The 20,215-nt window shown below is 45.6% G+C and overlaps 1 protein-coding gene across 1 annotated transcript in view; it reads left to right on the top strand.

The window, feature by feature from the left end:
- Positions 1–20,215, top strand: part of pinx1 (PIN2 (TERF1) interacting telomerase inhibitor 1) — a 60,910-nt gene that overhangs the window by 5,049 nt on the left and 35,646 nt on the right. Inside the window, exon 6 of the mRNA XM_071412459.1 lies at positions 162–260. Within this exon, the coding sequence (XP_071268560.1) occupies positions 162–260 (99 nt within the window). The remainder of the gene's footprint in view (positions 1–161; positions 261–20,215) is intronic.

Raw genomic sequence — 20,215 nt, 5'->3', positions numbered from 1 at the left:
AACAAGGTAGTTTAACCCACTGTTCCCCGGTAGGCCGTCATTGAAAATAGGAACATGTTCTTAACTCACTTGCCTAGTTAAATAAAGGTACAAATGAAAGAAAAAATAATGTAGGAGACCTAACATCTAAAAGGTTTTTGATTGTGGTGGTTTTGTTTTAGAAGCCCCATCAGAAGAGAAACAGCAGGAGAAGTCCTTCAGCCTGGAGGAGAAGTCAAAGACGTCCAGGAAACGGGTCCACTACATGAAGTTCACCAAAGGTTTTTATTAGCTGTTTTATTTAACCAGAGAAGTCACTTTGAGACGGACATGGCTGCATCTGAAAAGGCATCCTAGTGATAACACTAATAGAGGGGCGTTTTGGCCGCCGGTGTTTCCCTTCCCCGTAGGGCCCTGGGCAAACGTAGTGCACTATATAGGGGATAGGGTGCCATAGGGCCCTGGGCAAACGTAGTGCACTATATAGGGAATAGGGTGCAATGTCAGACCCTGTCACGTGACAGTCAAATTGCCTGTGGTCCAGGAGGCTGAAGGTTATACTTGGGGGTTTGGATGTCACTGCTTACTGGCACTCAATCAGGTGAGGATGGAGGGAGAGGAGGAAATCGATTCAAACGATACGAAATTAATCGCCCTCTAATATTTTTTGCTAAAATTACATTCTTCTTGCCTTCTGAAAATACCTTTTTATTTAATTGTATTTTGTGACAACTGTGTCCTGTCCTTCAGTGTTGAACGAAACATGGAGTTGTCCTGACAATCATTGATCTACAAGTCATTCTGAATGCCGAACAAACCCCTGACAATATCAGTAGCCTCGTCTAACTGCACACGTGCGTAACTTCATGCACTGACCAATGAGGTAGACCTATTTCTGATCTGGCCCAACCGCATGTCAGGTTAGGTTGTTATTTTTTTTAAATCAAATGAAATTGTTCAGGTTCACCATCAGCACCATTTTAGCCCATACATTTTTTATAGTAAAAAATAAATAAATAACTACAGTGGTTTTCAATCACCTATTAAAGCTTAATGTTGTTCAAGCCATTTTACAAACATGGTGAACCTGAACAATGTAAATGAAATGTAGCGTGAGCCCCAATCAGCATGTAGCCTACCTGTAGCCAGATGAGTTGTAGCTTTGGCTACTTTTATTCTGGTAAAACACAATTCTCAACATCGCATTTGATTTCTTTTTGAATAACAACCTAGCAAATGACATTGGTTGTCATTCAACTAATAAAGCCTAATATTGTTCAAGCCATTTTACAAACATTTGAATGCTGAAGGTGACATGCGGTTGGGCCAGATCAGAAATAGGTCTACCTCTCATTGGTCAGTGCATGAAGCTCTGCACGTGTGCAGTTAGACGAGGCTACTGATATTGTCAGGGGTTTGTTCGGCATTCAGAATGACTTGTAGATCAATGACTGGCTACATAATTAGGCTACATGCTTTTAGTTCAACACTGAAGGAGAGGACACAGTGGTCACAAAATATTAGTTATTTTCAGGTAGAAAGAAAGGCATTGGTGGATGCATGTTACATTTTGGATCGGTTTAGTGTCCCGCAGACCGATATACTCATGTCTTAAACATTTGAACAGGGGACTGAAGCGTAACGTTACATCCCTACATATTATTCTAACATTAATACAATTTTCCAAACGTGTCCAGGCCCAGTTATATACAGTGGGGAGAACAAGTATTTGATACACTGCCGATTTTGAAGGTTTTCCTACTTACAAAGCATGTAGAGGTCTGTAATTTTTTATCATAGGTACACTTCAACTGTGAGAGACGGAATCTAAAACAAAAATCCAAAAAATCACATTGTATGATTTTTAAGTAATTAATTTGCATTTTATTGCATGACATAAGTGAGTAAAATAAGTATTTGATCACCTACCAACCAGTAAGAATTCCGGCTCTCACAGACCTGTTAGTTTTTCTTTAAGAAGCCCTCCTGTTCTCCACTCATTACCTGTATTAACTGCACCTGTTTGAACTTGTTACCTGTATAAAAGACACCTGTACACACACTCAATCAAACAGACTCCAATCTCTCCACAATGGCCAAGACCAGAGAGCTGTGTAAGGACATCAGGGATAAAATTGTAGACCTGCACAAGGCTGGGATGGGCTACAGGACAATAGGCAAGCAGCTTGGTGAGAAGGCAACAACTGTTGGCGCAATTATTAGAAAATGGAAGAAGTTGAAGATGACGGTCAACCACCCTCGGTCTGGGGCTCCATGCAAGATCTCACCTCGTGGGGCATCAATGATCATGAGAAAGGTGAGGGATCAGCCCATAACTACACGGCAGGACCTGGTCAATGAGCTGAAGAGAGCTGGGACCACAGTCTCAAAGAAAACCATTAGTAACACACTACACCGTCATGGATTGAAATCCTGCAGCGCATGCAAGGTCCCCCTGCTCAAGCCAGCGCATTTCCAGGCCCGTCTGAAGTTTGCCAATGACCATCTGGATGATCCAGAGGAGGAATGGGAGAAGGTCATGTGGTCTGATGAGACAAAAATATAGCTTTTTGGTCTAAACTCCACTTGCCGTGTTTGGAGGAAGAAGAAGGTTGAGTACAACCCCAAGAACACCCTCCCAACCGTGAAGCATGGAGGTGGAAACATCATTCTTTGGGGATGCTTTTCTGCAAAGGGGACAGGACGACTGCACCGTATTGAGGGGAGGATGGATGGGGCCATGTATCGTGAGATCTTGGCCAAAAACCTCCTTCCCTCAGTAAGAGCATTGAAGATGGGTCGTTGCTGGATCTTCCAGCATGACAACGACCCGAAACACACAGCCAGGGCAACTAAGGAGTGGCTCCGTAAGAAGCATCTCAAGGTCCTGGAGTGGCCTAGCCAGTCTCCAGACCTGAACCCAATAGAAAATCTTTGGAGGGAGCTGAAAGTCCGTATTGCCCAGCGACAGCCCCGAAACCTGAAGGATCTGGAGAAGGTCTGTATGGAGGAGTGGGCCAAAATCCCTGCTGCAGTGTGTGCAAACCTGGTCAATAACTACAGGAAACGTATGATCTTTGTAATTGCAAACAAAGGTTTCTGTACCAAATATTAAGTTCTGCTTTTCTGATGTATCAAATACTTATGTCATGCAATAAAATGCAAATTAATTACTTAAAAATCATACAATGTGATTTTCTGGATTTTTGTTTTAGATTCCGTCTCTCACAGTTGAAGTGTACCTATGATAAAAATTACAGACCTCTACATGCTTTGTAAGTTGGAAAACCTGCAAAATCGGCAGTGTATCAAATACTTGCTCTCCCCACTGTATCTGGACTTTATCTGTCGTGTTGGACTAAATACGTAGAAATACAATGAGTAGAATGGACAAATCATTGACTTGAATGGGGGGAGGGGTTCCCGTTCTTTTCATTTCATTCCTTTGCATTTAATCCTATCCGATAGCCAAAAATACGAATAGATAACTTAAACTGATCAGATGTCCAGAAGATGAAGGCAGGTTTTCAGAAGAATGACAACTGGCATTTCTTAACAGTCCGACCTTTATAAAAACAATTTTTATTTATTTATCAGACTAAAACATTGATAACATCAGAACACTGTTTTGAGCCCCTGCCAAGGAGGTTGAGAGCGAGGGCTGGAGGGGGCTGAGAGGGAGGGCTGGAGGGGGCTGAGAGCGAGGGCTGGAGGGGGCTGAGAGGGAGGGCTGGAGGGGGCTGAGAGGGAGGGCTGGAGGGGGCTGAGAGGGAGGGCTGGAGGGGGCTGAGAGGGACATTTTTATTGAAGTAGTGAAAGAGCAGAGGCACGTTTGCGTCGGGATAAAGAGACCAAACAGCTAAGATAAATAAACGTCTGCTGGACCTGCTACTACCACGCCTCTGGGTTCCCAGCGGTTTTCCAGGCTCAAAGCCTTCAGGAGCAACTAGCTTCCCCCGCCGCCTCTTCATGCGTCTCTCGTGCCCTCCCCCCCAACCGTCTCAGGCCCCAGTCCAGTCATGTTCCTACAGCTAACCCCCCCCCCCCCCCCCCAACCATCTCAGGCCCCAGTCCAGTCATGCTCCTACAGCTACCCCCCCAACCATCTCAGGCCCCAGTCCAGTCATGTTCCTAAAGCTACCCCCCCTCCCCCCCAACCATCTCAGGCCCCAGTCCAGTCATGCTCCTAAAGCTACCCCCCCAACCATCTCAGGCCCCAGTCCAGTCATGCTCCTAAAGCTACCCACCCCCAAGCAGCTGTCTCAGGCCCCAGTCCAGTCATGCTCCTAAAGCTACCTCCCCTCCTCCCCCCAGTTGGTCGTCTCCGGCCCCAGTCCAGTCATGTTCCTAAAGCTACCCCCCAGACAGCTGTCTCAGGCCCCAGTCCAGTCATGCTCCTAAAGCTACCCCCCCCCCCCAGACAGCTGTCTCAGGCCCCAGTCCAGTCATGCTCCTAAAGCTACCCCCCCAGACAGCTGTCTCAGGCCCCAGTCCAGTCATGCTCCTACAGCTACCTCCCCTCCTCCCCCCAGACAGCTGTCTCAGGCCCCAGTCCAGTCATGCTCCTAAAGCTACCCCCCCCCCACCCCCAGACAGCTGTCTCAGGCCCCAGTCCAGTCATGCTCCTAAAGCTACCCCCCCCCAGACAGCTGTCTCAGGCCCCAGTCCAGTCATGCTCCTAAAGCTACCCCCCCCCAGACAGCTGTCTCAGGCCCCAGTCCAGTCATGTTCCTAAAGCTACCCCCCCCCCCCCCCCAGACAGCTGTCTCAGGCCCCAGTCCAGTCATGCTCCTAAAGCTACCCCCCCCCCCCCCCCAGACAGCTGTCTCAGGCCCCAGTCCAGTCATGCTCCTAAAGCTACCCCCCCCCCCCCCCAGACAGCTGTCTCAGGCCCCAGTCCAGTCATGCTCCTAAAGCTACCCCCCCCCAGACAGCTGTCTCAGGCCCCAGTCCAGTCATGCTCCTAAAGCTACCGCCCCTCCTCCTCCCAGTTGGTCGTCTCACGGCCCCAGTCCAGTCATGCTCCTAAAGGTACCCCCCCCCCCCCCCCCCAGACAGCTGTCTCAGGCCCCAGTCCAGTCATGCTCCTAAAGCTACCGCCCCCCCCAGTTGGTCGTCTCACGGCCCCATTCCATTTATGTTCCTACAGCTGTATCCTCTTCCTCCAGCAGGCTCCTGATAACACTGGTTATTTATTGCTTTAAACCTTTTCCCCTCCTGTCCTGGCTTTCAAAGCCTCCATCAGGCCTGCTCTCAAGACACACACACTAAACACTCCTGTGAGTGTGTCTGCGGACCAGCTAAGCTAGTTCGCAACGACGCTGGTCCCAGATTTGTGACAACGTTGTCTAAACCTGTATACTTTCGACCTAGACCCATGCCAGGAAGTAAAAGCAGGAAATGTACCCTTCAATCTGTGCTGTGATTTGCTCAGTCAGCTCAACTGACACTACATAAAATACATTCCGTTGAATGAGCCGCATCATTTGAATGAACATTCCAAATGACCCTGCAAATTGTTGCATCACAATACCAGGCAGCCATTGTGAGTTTACCCATCAGTTTTACCAGTTAAATTGCCAGGGTTAGAGCTAGGTCGCTAATATACAGGTTAAGACGACGTTGTCACAAATCTGGGACCAACACCGCTTAGTTTTTAGTTTTATTAATTCGACCATTTTTTTTTTTTTAAACACACATACAACTTGAAAGCCATACATGCACATGAATAAAATCATCGAGGATAACACACAATAAAGTCTGGGACTTTGATAACTACCGGCACCGTCGATAACTACCGGCACCGTCGCTAACTACCGGCACCGTCGATAACTACCCGCTCCGTCGCTAACTACCGGCACCGTCGCTAACTACCGGCACCGTCGCTAACTACCGGCACCGTCGCTAACTACCGGCACCGTCGCTAACTAGTTTGTTCCTCTAAGAATAATAAAAGCCGAGGGTAGCAGTGCATCATCAATTTTTAAGCAGAATATTTGTATGATTAGCATATGAAAGACTTCGCAATACGGTTGCTGGACTATCGAAGCCATCCATCCTACCTATTTATTCAGATCCGGCAGTTCCTGCCGCTCTAACCGCCAGGCTACCCGCCTCCTCTAACCGCCAGGCTACCCGCCTCCTCTAACCGCCAGGCTACCCGCCTCCTCTAACCGCCAGGCTACCCGCCTCCTCTAACCACTAGACTACCTGCCTCCTCTAACCACTAGGCTACCTGCCTCCTCTAACCGCCAGGCTACCCGCCTCCTCTAACCACTAGGCTACCCGCCTCCTCTAACCACTAGGCTACCCGCCTCCTCTAACCACTAGGCTACCCGCCTCCTCTAACCACTAGGCTACCCGCCTCCTCTAACCACTAGGCTACCCGCCTCCTCTAACCACTAGGCTACCCGCCTCCTCTAACCACTAGGCTACCCGCCTCCTCTAACCACTAGGCTACCCGCCTCCTCTAACCACTAGGCTACCCGCCTCCTCTAACCACTAGGCTACCCGCCTCCTCTAACCACTAGGCTACCAGCCTCCTCTAACCACTAGGCTACCTGCCTCCTCTAACCACTAGGCTACCAGCCTCCTCTAACCACTAGACTACCTGCCTCCTCTAACCACTAGGCTACCTGCCTCCTCTAACCACTAGGCTACCTGCCTCCTCTAACCGCCAGGCTACCTGCCTCCTCTAACCACTAGGCTACCTGCCTCCTCAAACCACTAGGCTACCTGCCTCCTCTAACCACTAGGCTACCTGCCTCCTCTAACCACTAGGCTACCTGCCTCCTCTAACCACTAGGCTACCCGCCTCCTCTAACCACTAGGCTACCCGCCTCCTCTAACCACTAGGCTACCAGCCTCCTCTAACCACTAGGCTACCCGCCGCTCTAAAAATATAGGCCTATAGCATGTTCAAAAGCTATGATTTCTTTGTAAATCATTTTTTTCCAATGGCTTCACTTGTGTCCTCGCCATCTAGTCCAACGCTCTAACCACTAGGCTACCTGCCTCCTCTAACCACTAGGCTACCCGCCTCCTCTAACCACTAGGCTACCAGCCTCCTCTAACCACTAGGCTACCCGCCTCCTCTAATCACTAGGCTACCTGCCTCTAACCACTAGGCTACCAGCCTCCTCTAACCACTAGGCTACCCGCCTCCTCTAACCACTAGGCTACCTGCCTCTAACCACTAGGCTACCCGCCTCCTCTAACCACTAGGCTACCTGCCTCCTCTAACCACTAGGCTACCAGCCTCCTCTAACCACTAGGCTACCTGCCTCTAACCACTAGGCTACCTGCCTCTAACCACTAGGCTACCTGCCTCCTCTAACCACTAGGCTACCTGCCTCCTCTAACCACTAGGCTACCTGCCTCCTCTAACCACTAGGCTACCTGCCTCCTCTAACCACTAGACTACCTGCCTCCTCTAACCACTAGGCTACCTGCCTCCTCTAACCGCCAGGCTACCCGCCTCCTCTAACCACTAGGCTACCCGCCTCCTCTAACCACTAGGCTACCCGCCTCCTCTAACCACTAGGCTACCCGCCTCCTCTAACCACTAGGCTACCCACCTCCTCTAACCACTAGGCTACCCGCCTCCTCTAACCACTAGGCTACCCGCCTCCTCTAACCACTAGGCTACCCGCCTCCTCTAACCACTAGGCTACCCGCCTCCTCTAACCACTAGGCTACCCGCCTCCTCTAACCACTAGGCTACCCGCCTCCTCTAACCACTAGGCTACCCGCCTCCTCTAACCACTAGGCTACCAGCCTCCTCTAACCACTAGGCTACCTGCCTCCTCTAACCACTAGGCTACCTGCCTCCTCTAACCACTAGGCTACCTGCCTCCTCTAACCACTAGGCTACCTGCCTCCTCTAACCGCCAGGCTACCTGCCTCCTCTAACCACTAGGCTACCTGCCTCCTCAAACCACTAGGCTACCTGCCTCCTCTAACCACTAGGCTACCTGCCTCCTCTAACCACTAGGCTACCTGCCTCCTCTAACCACTAGGCTACCCGCCTCCTCTAACCACTAGGCTACCCGCCTCCTCTAACCACTAGGCTACCAGCCTCCTCTAACCACTAGGCTACCCGCCGCTCTAAAAATATAGGCCTATAGCATGTTCAAAAGCTATGATTTCTTTGTAAATCATTTTTTTCCAATGGCTTCACTTGTGTCCTCGCCATCTAGTCCAACGCTCTAACCACTAGGCTACCTGCCTCCTCTAACCACTAGGCTACCCGCCTCCTCTAACCACTAGGCTACCAGCATCCTCTAACCACTAGGCTACCCGCCTCCTCTAATCACTAGGCTACCTGCCTCTAACCACTAGGCTACCAGCCTCCTCTAACCACTAGGCTACCCGCCTCCTCTAACCACTAGGCTACCTGCCTCTAACCACTAGGCTACCCGCCTCCTCTAACCACTAGGCTACCTGCCTCCTCTAACCACTAGGCTACCAGCCTCCTCTAACCACTAGGCTACCTGCCTCTAACCACTAGGCTACCTGCCTCTAACCACTAGGCTACCTGCCTCCTCTAACCACTAGGCTACCTGCCTCCTCTAACCACTAGGCTACCTGCCTCCTCTAACCACTAGGCTACCTGCCTCCTCTAACCACTAGGCTACCTGCCTCCTCTAACCACTAGGCTACCTGCCTCCTCTAACCACTAGGCTACCAGCCTCCTCTAACCACTAGGCTACCTGCCTCTAACCACTAGGCTACCTGCCTCTAACCACTAGGCTACCTGCCTCCTCTAACCACTAGGCTACCTGCCTCTAACCACTAGGCTACCCGCCTCCTCTAACCACTAGGCTACCTGCCTCCTCTAACCACTAGGCTACCTGCCTCCTCTAACCACTAGGCTACCTGCCTCCTCTAACCACTAGGCTACCTGCCTCTAACCACTAGGCTACCTGCCTCCTCTAACCACTAGGCTACCTGCCTCTAACCACTAGGCTACCTGCCTCCTCTAACCACTAGGCTACCTGCCTCTAACCACTAGGCTACTTGTGTCCTCGCCATCTGGGGTGAGGCAGCACGTTGCATCATTTCAGTGTTACGGTCTTGTGAATCTCTGCATTTTCTTTTTGGATTGAAAATAAGAACCAATGGGAGAGATGGGACAGATACTGATTTTTAAAATATTTTTTTATAAACCAAATGGATTATATTCTCATTCATTATTAGCAAGACATTAGGGGAGTATCAAAAAATAGTTTTAAAACATGCCCTTTGACTTAAAGCTGAACCTCGGATAGATCTTTAATAGAATAGCCGACACAGTCAACTTAAAATGTGGTATTCTGTTCTTTTGTAATGGCCTACTACATTTTCCGTATTATAACGAGACTAAATGAAACGACATAGTACACATGGATTCTGTAATGTTGTCCTATATTACATTTACTTAGACTGTTAAAACGTAGAGGAGGAAATGGCAGACATTTTATATAAACATTGGATTTCCGTGGTCCAAATTTCATAATTAGTGTTTTTTACAGATGTTTTCTGTTGGTAGTCCTACCCGTGTGTCTCCTCTCTGGGAAAGCCTGCTCGCTGACGTCAATACCAAAGCTGATAATTGTGACTTGATTGAATTGGGAGTTGTGTGAATAATGATGACTGAGGGCCCAGTGGGAACCCTTTAATCAGAGGCTGTTGTTACTTTTGTGTGTCTATATAAATCACAATGGTTCCATTTTCTAATAATTTGACAGTCGGTTTTAACTGAAACACTTTTTATCAGATACATGTTTTTCCCACCGCATTAAATGTTTAATTTTCATAACTGATCAAATGATATATATATATATATAGATAATATATAGCTATAGATAATATTTATATATATATATATATATATAGCTATAGTTAATATTTATATATATATATATAGATATAATATATAGATAATATTCTGAATAGGTCATATAAAGAACAGCTATGATTTAATGAAAAGCAGCAAACACGTTGTTTCACATTCTGTAATAAAAGACGGAAACAGACAATAGACTATACATCTGGCTTCACAGTCCCCCTGCCAAATAGACTATACATCTGGCTTCACAGTCCCCCTGCCAAATAGACTATACATCTGGCTTCACAGTGCCCCTGCCAAATAGACTATACATCTGGCTTCACAGTCCCCCTGCCAAATAGACTATACATCTGGCTTCACAGTCCCCCTGCCAAATAGACTATACATCTGGCTTCACAGTCTCCCTGCCAAATAGACTATACATCTGGCTTCACAGTCCCCCTGCCAAATAGACTATACATCTGGCTTCACAGTCCCCCTGCCAAATAGACTATACATCTGGCTTCACAGTCCCCCTGCCAAATAGACTATACATCTGGCTTCACAGTCCCCCTGCCAAATAGACTATACATCTGGCTTCACAGTCCCCCTGCCAAATAGACTATACATCTGGCTTCACAGTCCCCCTGCCAAATAGACTATACATCTGGCTTCACAGTCCCCCTGCCAAATAGACTATACATCTGGCTTCACAGTCCCCCTGCCAAATAGACTATACATCTGGCTTCACAGTCCCCCTGCCAAATAGACTATACATCTGGCTTCACAGTCCCCCTGCCAAATAGACTATACATCTGGCTTCACAGTCCCCCTGCCAAATAGACTATACATCTGGCTTCACAGTCCCCCTGCCAAATAGACTATACATCTGGCTTCACAGTCCCCCTGCCAAATAGACTATACATCTGGCTTCACAGTCCCCCTGCCAAATAGGCTATACATCTGGCTTCACAGTCCCCCTGCCAAATAGACTATACATCTGGCTTCACAGTCCCCCTGCCAAATAGACTATACATCTGGCTTCACAGTCCCCCTGCCAAATAGACTATACATCTGGCTTCACAGTCCCCCTGCCAAATAGGCTATACATCTGGCTTCACAGTCCCCCTGCCAAATAGACTATACATCTGGCTTCACAGTCCCCCTGCCAAATAGACTATACATCTGGCTTCACAGTCCCCCTGCCAAATAGACTATACATCTGGCTTCACAGTCCCCCTGCCAAATAGACTATACATCTGGCTTCACAGTCCCCCTGCCAAATAGACTATACATCTGGCTTCACAGTCCCCATGCCAAATAGACTATACATCTGGCTTCACAGTCCCCATGCCAAATAGACTATACATCTGGCTTCACAGTCCCCATGCCAAATAGACTATACAGCTTCACAGTCCCCCTGCCAAATAGACTATACAGCTTCACAGTCCCCCTGCCAAATAGACTATACAGCTTCACAGTCCCCCTGCCAAATAGACTATACAGCTTCACAGTCCCCCTGCCAAATAGACTATACAGCTTCACAGTCCCCCTGCCAAATAGACTATACAGCTTCACAGTCCCCCTGCCAAATAGACTATACAGCTTCACAGTCCCCCTGCCAAATAGACTATACAGCTTCACAGTCCCCCTGCCAAATAGACTATACAGCTTCACAGTCCCCCTGCCAAATAGACTATACAGCTTCACAGTCCCCCTGCAAAATAGACCCACAAGGAAAGTCAACTTATCTCCACGAAGTGGAGCAAGGGGGTCTGTGCACCGCTTAGTACCTTCCACAAGAAGTTTTGCTCAACAAAAAGACACGTAAGTGTGAGACCTAGACTAAAATCACAGCCCTATTCCCTACGTAGTACACTGCTTTTGGGCCTATGAGCCCTGCCCTGGTCAAAAGTAGTTCACTGTATAGGGCAAATGGTGCTATTTGGGACGTAGCCCCTTAGTTTAGATAAAGAAAAAGGTTTAGCGGTTTCTATTTTTACACTCCCTTTCTAAATGTTCCAACATCATGGCAGGATCTATCGTTAGGCAGGTACTGCAGGTTGCCAAGGAAGTGTTATGGAATACCTAGTGGGTGCCAAGGTCACTGTCGATATGGAAACAGCTGAGTGCCAATCAGAGTGACTCCTGCCAAAAAACAGATTAGCCTATCACCATGGCTTTAAACCACTCAGCCAATCACCATGGGTTTACCCCCAGACAGATGGACTAATCTGACAACTAACAAATTAATGGCCGGATGACATGAGAAGCCTTTTCTTTAACGAGGAAAGTCAGTTAAGAACAAATTCTTATTTACAACTACGGCCTAGGAACAGTGGGTTAACTGCCTTGTTCAGGGGCGGAACGACAGATTTTTGCCTTGTCAGGTCAGGGATTCGAATCTAGCAACCTTGCGGTTACTAGTCCAACACTCTAACCAAATCAAATGTATTTATATAGCCCTTCGTACATCAGCTGATATCTCAAAGTGCTGTACAGAAACCCAGCCTAAAACCCCAAACAGCAAGCAATGCAGGTCTAGAAGCACGGTGGCTAGGAAAAACTCCCTTGAAAAGGCCAAAACCTAGGAAGAAACCTAGAGGAACCAGGCTATGAGGGGTGGCAAGTCCTCTTCTGGCTGTGCCGCTAGGCTACCTCCCAAATGGCATCTTAGTCCCGCTAACACCCTACATTAGGGAATAGGGTGCCATTTAGGATGGTGTTGTCACATTTAACATGAAGACGGTGTGCTGCTGGAGAGGGTTTTTAATTAGGACTGACTTTAATTCTTCCACAGAATCCAGTAGGGCTGGGAAATGTTCTGGGACCTTACGATACTTAGGTGGCGATACGATGTTTATTACGGTTCGACGTCCCAAACATATTGCTTACCGTTTGTCTGCTGCAGAGGGACGAGAGCCATGAGAAAATGAGTTGACAGTCATGGAAATAAAAGTGCTGAAAACTAATTGGCTTCCTTTTTTTTTTTTTACTCAACTTAAAAAAAGAAAAAATTATTTGGCCTCCATTGGTTTAGTCACCCTAATTCTGGCCTCCATTGGTTTTAGTCACCCTAATTCTGACCTCCATTGGTTTAGTCACCCTAATTCTGACCTCCATTGGTTTAGTCACCCTAATTCTGGCCTCCATTGGTTTAGTCACCCTAATTCTGGCCTCCATTGGTTTAGTCACCCTAATTCTGGCCTCCTTTGGGTTTAGTCACCCTAATTCTGGCCTCCGTTGGTTTAGTCACCCTAATTCTGACCTCCGTTGGTTTAGTCACCCTAATTCTGACCATCCTACAAGGGTTTAAAACTCCAATAACTTCTGAACGGATTACGATAGAGACATGAAGTTTGGACCATTTCGTAGAGCATTATTTATTAAAAAGAAAATATTGGACACACTACTTCCATACGCATCAGTGGGGATTAAGGAGGATACACAATGCCCACTGGGGGTGGGGAAGTGGGTATACAGCGTCTACTACAACACTGTGTGTCTAAGTCAACTAGGCAGCCAGGCGAGGCCAGGTGAGGCGAGGCGAGGCCAGGTGAGGCGAGGCCACACGAGGCGAGGCCACACAGCAGCAGGATGGATAGATTAAGTACTGCAGTTAGACTCTACATCAGCCGCCTCCACAGCCTGACAGCTGATAAATGGTTGGACAAATGATAAAAGTGGGCTACTGGTTTATGCTGTGGGGTTGGACACACTGGGCTTGGAGCTGGGGTTGGGTCTAAAATAGCCTGTGCAGCAGAGAGCCGGGTCTGGGCAGAGGAGAGGCCACTGCCTTTCTCCACAAACGAAGGCCATCAATCCTGAACAAAGACAAGACATCAATAACAACGGACCAGAGAGACAGCTTTTTGAAGCCAGGGCATGTAGTCATAAAGAATCTCCCCGTCGGCTCAGATACACTGTGCCTGGAAGAGGGGTAGAGGCTGGGTTGGTGGCAGAGACACACTGGTACCTTTCTCCACTAATGAAACGAAGGGCATCAGTCTTGAACACTGGGTTGAACAGTGAAGGAGAGCAATCCAGCCCAGCCAGGACAGGGCATCACCAAAGACCAGCAAGATACGTTGTGCTACTGTAGGCAGCGTTAGCTAGCGCAAGTCGGATGTAACCGCTTCAAAACTCAATTTTTCATCCTATAGATTGTTCTCCATCTTTTTAAATAGTGAGACAACATGTTTTCAGGACTTTTATTTCCATGAATGATCAATACTTGTTCGCAATGCTCTCTCGTCTCCCTGCCGCAGACCTATAGTGAACAATATGTTTGGAACATCAAATGTAAAATCGCAGTAACGAATCACAATGCATATAGAATCACAATGCATATAGAATCACAATGCATATAGAATCACAATGCATATAGAATCACAATGCATATAGAATCACAATACATATAGAATCACAATACATATAGAATCACAATGCATATAGAATCACAATGCATATAGAATCACACTGCATATAGAATCACAATACATATAGAATCACAATGCATATAGAATCACAATACATATAGAATCACAATACATATAGAATCACAATACATATAGAATCACGATACATATAGAATCACGATGCATATAGAATCACAATGCATATAGAATCACACTGCATATAGAATCACAATGCATATAGAATCACAATGCATATAGAATCACACTGCATATAGAATCACAATACATATAGAATCACAATGCATATAGAATCACAATACATATAGAATCACAATACATATAGAATCACAATACATATAGAATCACAATACATATAGAATCACAATACATATAGAATCACAATACATATAGAATCACAATGCATATAGAATCACGATGCATATAGAATCACGATGCATATAGAATCACGATGCATATAGAATCACAATACATATAGAATCACGATGCATATAGAATCACAATGCATATAGAATCACACTGCATATAGAATCACAATACATATAGAATCACAATGCATATAGAATCACAATACATATAGAATCACAATACATATAGAATCACAATACATATAGAATCACGATACATATAGAATCACGATGCATATAGAATCACAATGCATATAGAATCACACTGCATATAGAATCACAATGCATATAGAATCACAATGCATATAGAATCACAATGCATATAGAATCACACTGCATATAGAATCACAATACATATAGAATCACAATGCATATAGAATCACAATACATATAGAATCACAATACATATAGAATCACAATACATATAGAATCACAATACATATAGAATCACAATACATATAGAATCACGATGCATATAGAATCACGATACATATAGAATCACGATGCATATAGAATCACGATGCATATAGAATCACGATGCATATAGAATCACAATACATATAGAATCACGATGCATATAGAATCACGATACATATAGAATCACGATGCATATAGAATCACGATGCATATAGAATCACAATACATATAGAATCACAATACATATAGAATCACAATACATATAGATTCACAATGCATATAGAATCACAATGCATATAGAATCACAATGCATATAGAATCACAATACATATAGAATCACGAGAATCACAATACATATAGAATCACAATGCATGTATCTGCACCTAAGTATGGTGATAATATCGTATCATGAGGTCCCTGGTAATTCCCAGCTCTAGAAGTAGAGAGAGAGAGTTGGAAATTAAATTGGAGCTCAGGGTCTGTACAGTAACATGTTATACATGAGGTCAGAGCTCAGAGGCTGTACAGTAACATGTTATACATGAGGTCAGAGCTCAGGGTCTGTACAGTAACATGCTATACATGAGGTCAGAGCTCAGGGTCTGTACAGTAACATGCTATACATGAGGTCAGAGCTCAGTGGCTGTACAGTAACATGCTATACATGAGGTCAGAGCTCAGAGGCTGTACAGTAACATGCTATACATGAGGTCAGTGTCTGTACAGTAACATGCTATACACGAGGTCAGAGCTCAGTGGCTGTACAGTAACATGCTATACATGAGGTCAGAGCTCAGTGGATGTACAGTAACATGCTATACACGAGGTCAGAGCTCAGGGTCTGTACAGTAACATGCTATACACGAGGTCAGAGCTCAGGGTCTGTACAGTAACATGCTATACACGAGGTCAGAGCTCAGTGGCTGTACAGTAACATGTTATACATGAGGTCAGAGCTCAGGGTCTCCTCTTCACAGCTCTGTAGAGGTTTTGACTGACCGCTTTTATGAACTTGAGCACCGTGTGACAAGATGATGACCCCATTACTCCCACTTTAATGGGCAACTTTTGCCCCCCCCGCCCCCCCCCCAAAATGTGTTGACTAAATGAGGGAAATGCTATAAATTTAATAGGACTAAGTGTATTCTGAAAGATTTAGACATTGAGGATTGTAATAAATACTGCGGTGATGTCATACAAGCAAGCCAAACACCCGTTCAAATGTGCACTTCACATTTCCATATCATGAAACACGATGACGTGGCATCATACCCCGGGTTATTCTGAGCAGAATGAGCCTGTTTGTCTCCTGTGAAGAAAATGTGTAGCAACACACACACCTGAATGTCAGAGGAGGACTGGCCGTCCCTCAGAGCCTGGTTCCTCTCTAGGTTTCTTCCCAGGTTCCTGCCTTTCTAGGGAGTTCTTCCTAGCCATCGTGCTTCTACATCTGCATTGCTTGCTGTTTGGGGTTTTAGGCTGGGTTTCTGTACAGCACTTTGAGATATCAGCTGATGTAAGGGCTTTATAAATACATTTGATTGTGATCTTTCTATGCGCACCACAATGGTGATGTTTCCCGGAATTGTATTATGAAAACATAACACTATCGTATTTTATAACTTAGCTAGTCATGTTGGCAATGGAACGAGCTTTCAAATGATGCCCAACTGACCCAGAAATCAATTTATAACGGACTGTTTTAGGATTTTATTTTTATTTTCCCTTTATTTAACCAGGTAGGCCAGTTGAGAACACCTTTATTTAACCAGGTAGGCCAGTTGAGAACACCTTTATTTAACCAGGTAGGCCAGTTGAGAACACCTTTATTTAACCAGGTAGGCTAGTTGAGAACACCTTTATTTAACCAGGTAGGCCAGTTGAGAACACCTTTATTTAACCAGGTAGGCCAGTTGAGAACACCTTTATTTAACCAGGTAGGCCAGTTGAGAACACCTTTATTTAACCAGGTAGGCCAGTTGAGAACACCTTTATTTAACCAGGTAGGCCAGTTGAGAACACCTTTATTTAACCAGGTAGGCCAGTTGAGAACACCTTTATTTAACCAGGTAGGCCAGTTGAGAACACCTTTATTTAACCAGGTAGGCCAGTTGAGAACACCTTTATTTAACCAGGTAGGCCAGTTGAGAACACCTTTATTTAACCAGGTAGGCCAGTTGAGAACACCTTTATTTAACCAGGTAGGCCAGTTGAGAACACCTTTATTTAACCAGGTAGGCCAGTTGAGAACACCTTTATTTAACCAGGTAGGCCAGTTGAACACCTTTATTTAACCAGGTAGGCCAGTTGAACACCTTTATTTAACCAGGTAGGCCAGTTGAACACCTTTATTTAACCAGGTAGGCCAGTTGAGAACACCTTTATTTAACCAGGTAGGCCAGTTGAGAACACCTTTATTTAACCAGGTAGGCCAGTTGAGAACACCTTTATTTAACCAGGTAGGCCAGTTGAACACCTTTATTTAACCAGGTAGGCCAGTTGAGAACACCTTTATTTAACCAGGTAGGCCAGTTGAGAACACCTTTATTTAACCAGGTAGGCCAGTTGAGAACACCTTTATTTAACCAGGTAGACTAGTTGAGAACACCTTTATTTAACCAGGTAGGCCAGTTGAGAACACCTTTATTTAACCAGGTAGGCCAGTTGAGAACACCTTTATTTAACCAGGTAGGCCAGTTGAGAACACCTTTATTTAACCAGGTAGGCTAGTTGAGAACACCTTTATTTAACCAGGTAGGCTAGTTGAGAACACCTTTATTTAACCAGGTAGGCCAGTTGAGAACACCTTTATTTAACCAGGTAGGCTAGTTGAGAACACCTTTATTTAACCAGGTAGGCTAGTTGAGAACACCTTTATTTAACCAGGTAGGCTAGTTGAGAACACCTTTATTTAACCAGGTAGGCTAGTTGAGAACACCTTTATTTAACCAGGTAGGCGGGCCCTACCGGTGGCCAGTGAGAACACCTTTATTTAACCAGGTAGGCCAGTTGAGAACACCTTTATTTAACCAGGTAGGCCAGTTGAGAACACCTTTATTTAACCAGGTAGGCCAGTTGAGAACACCTTTATTTAACCAGGTAGGCCAGTGGCTGGAGAACACCTTTATTTAACCAGGTAGGCCAGTTGAGAACACCTTTATTTAACCAGGTAGGCCAGTTGAGAACACCTTTATTTAACCAGGTAGGCCAGTTGAGAACACCTTTATTTAACCAGGTAGGCCAGTTGAGAACACCTTTATTTAACCAGGTAGGCCAGTTGAGAACACCTTTATTTAACCAGGTAGGCCAGTTGAGAACACCTTTATTTAACCAGGTAGGCCAGTTGAGAACACCTTTATTTAACCAGGTAGGCCAGTTGAGAACACCTTTATTTAACCAGGTAGGCCAGTTGAGAACACCTTTATTTAACCAGGTAGGCCAGTTGAGAACACCTTTATTTAACCAGGTAGGCCAGTTGAGAACACCTTTATTTAACCAGGTAGGCCAGTTGAGAACACCTTTATTTAACCAGGTAGGCTAGTTGAGAACACCTTTATTTAACCAGGTAGGCCAGTTGAGAACACCTTTATTTAACCAGGTAGGCTAGTTGAGAACACCTTTATTTAACCAGGTAGGCCAGTTGAGAACACCTTTATTTAACCAGGTAGGCTAGTTGAGAACACCTTTATTTAACCAGGTAGGCCAGTTGAGAACACCTTTATTTAACCAGGTAGGCTAGTTGGGAACACCTTTATTTAACCAGGTAGGCCTAGTTGAGAACACCTTTATTTAACCAGGTAGGCTAGTTGAGAACACCTTTATTTAACCAGGTAGGCTAGTTGAGAACACCTTTATTTAACCAGGTAGGCCAGTTGAGAACACCTTTATTTAACCAGGTAGGCCAGTTGAGAACACCTTTATTTAACCAGGTAGGCCAGTTGAGAACACCTTTATTTAACCAGGTAGGCCAGTTGAGAACACCTTTATTTAACCAGGTAGGCCAGTTGAGAACACCTTTATTTAACCAGGTAGGCCAGTGGAGAACACCTTTATTTAACCAGGTAGGCTAGTTGAGAACACCTTTATTTAACCAGGTAGGCCAGTTGAGAACACCTTTATTTAACCAGGTAGGCTAGTTGAGAACACCTTTATTTAACCAGGTAGGCCAGTTGAGAACACCTTTATTTAACCAGGTAGGCCAGTTGAGAACACCTTTATTTAACCAGGTAGGCCAGTTGAGAACACCTTTATTTAACCAGGTAGGCCAGTTGAGAACACCTTTATTTAACCAGGTAGACTAGTTGAGAACACCTTTATTTAACCAGGTAGGCTAGTTGAGAACACCTTTATTTAACCAGGTAGGCCAGTTGAGAACACCTTTATTTAACCAGGTAGGCTAGTTGAGAACACCTTTATTTAACCAGGTAGGCTAGTTGAGAACACCTTTATTTAACCAGGTAGGCCAGTTGAGAACACCTTTATTTAACCAGGGAGGCCAGTTGAGAACAAGTTCTCATTTACAACTGCTACCTGGCCAAGATAAAGCAAAGCAGTGCGACAAAAACAACACAGTTACACGTGGGATAAACAAACGTACAGTCAATTATTTTTTTATTTTTTTACCTTTATTTAACTAGGCAGGTCAGTTAAGAACAAATTCTTATTTTCAATGACGGCCTAGGAACGGTGGGTTAACTGCCTTGTTCAGGGGCAGAACTACAGATTTTTACCTTGTCAGCTCGGTGGATTCGATCTTGCAACCTTTCAGTTACTAGTACAACACTCTAACCACTAGGCAGGTTCAGTATGGACCTATCACGTTTCAGAGAGGGGATGTTTTGTAGGAGGAGCATGTGGTCCAGCCAGTGACAGGAGAGCGTCCCTCAGGTGGCCATGGCAACACTCTCGGGTCAACATTCCTGCTGCTGTTAATTAAGCTTAGTCTGTGTGTGTGTGTGTGTGTGTGTGTGTGTGTTCGCTAGCTAACCGGCACTCAAGGATTGAGCCAACTAACAAGTAGTTAGGTAACCCGGCCTCAATTCTTAATTACTAAACGGTTAAATGAAATCAGTAACTGGTTGTTCCACACTTGGCAAACTGTTCATCAGTCAGGAGGAAGAGGAGGGGGAGGAGGAGGAGAAACTCTGATGGTTCATCTGGGGTCAACG

The sequence above is a fragment of the Salvelinus alpinus genome, chromosome 8 (assembly GCF_045679555.1).
Source record: "Salvelinus alpinus chromosome 8, SLU_Salpinus.1, whole genome shotgun sequence".
NCBI classification, from domain to species: Eukaryota; Metazoa; Chordata; class Actinopteri; order Salmoniformes; family Salmonidae; genus Salvelinus; species Salvelinus alpinus.
This window is presented reverse-complemented; position numbering and strand designations above follow the sequence as displayed.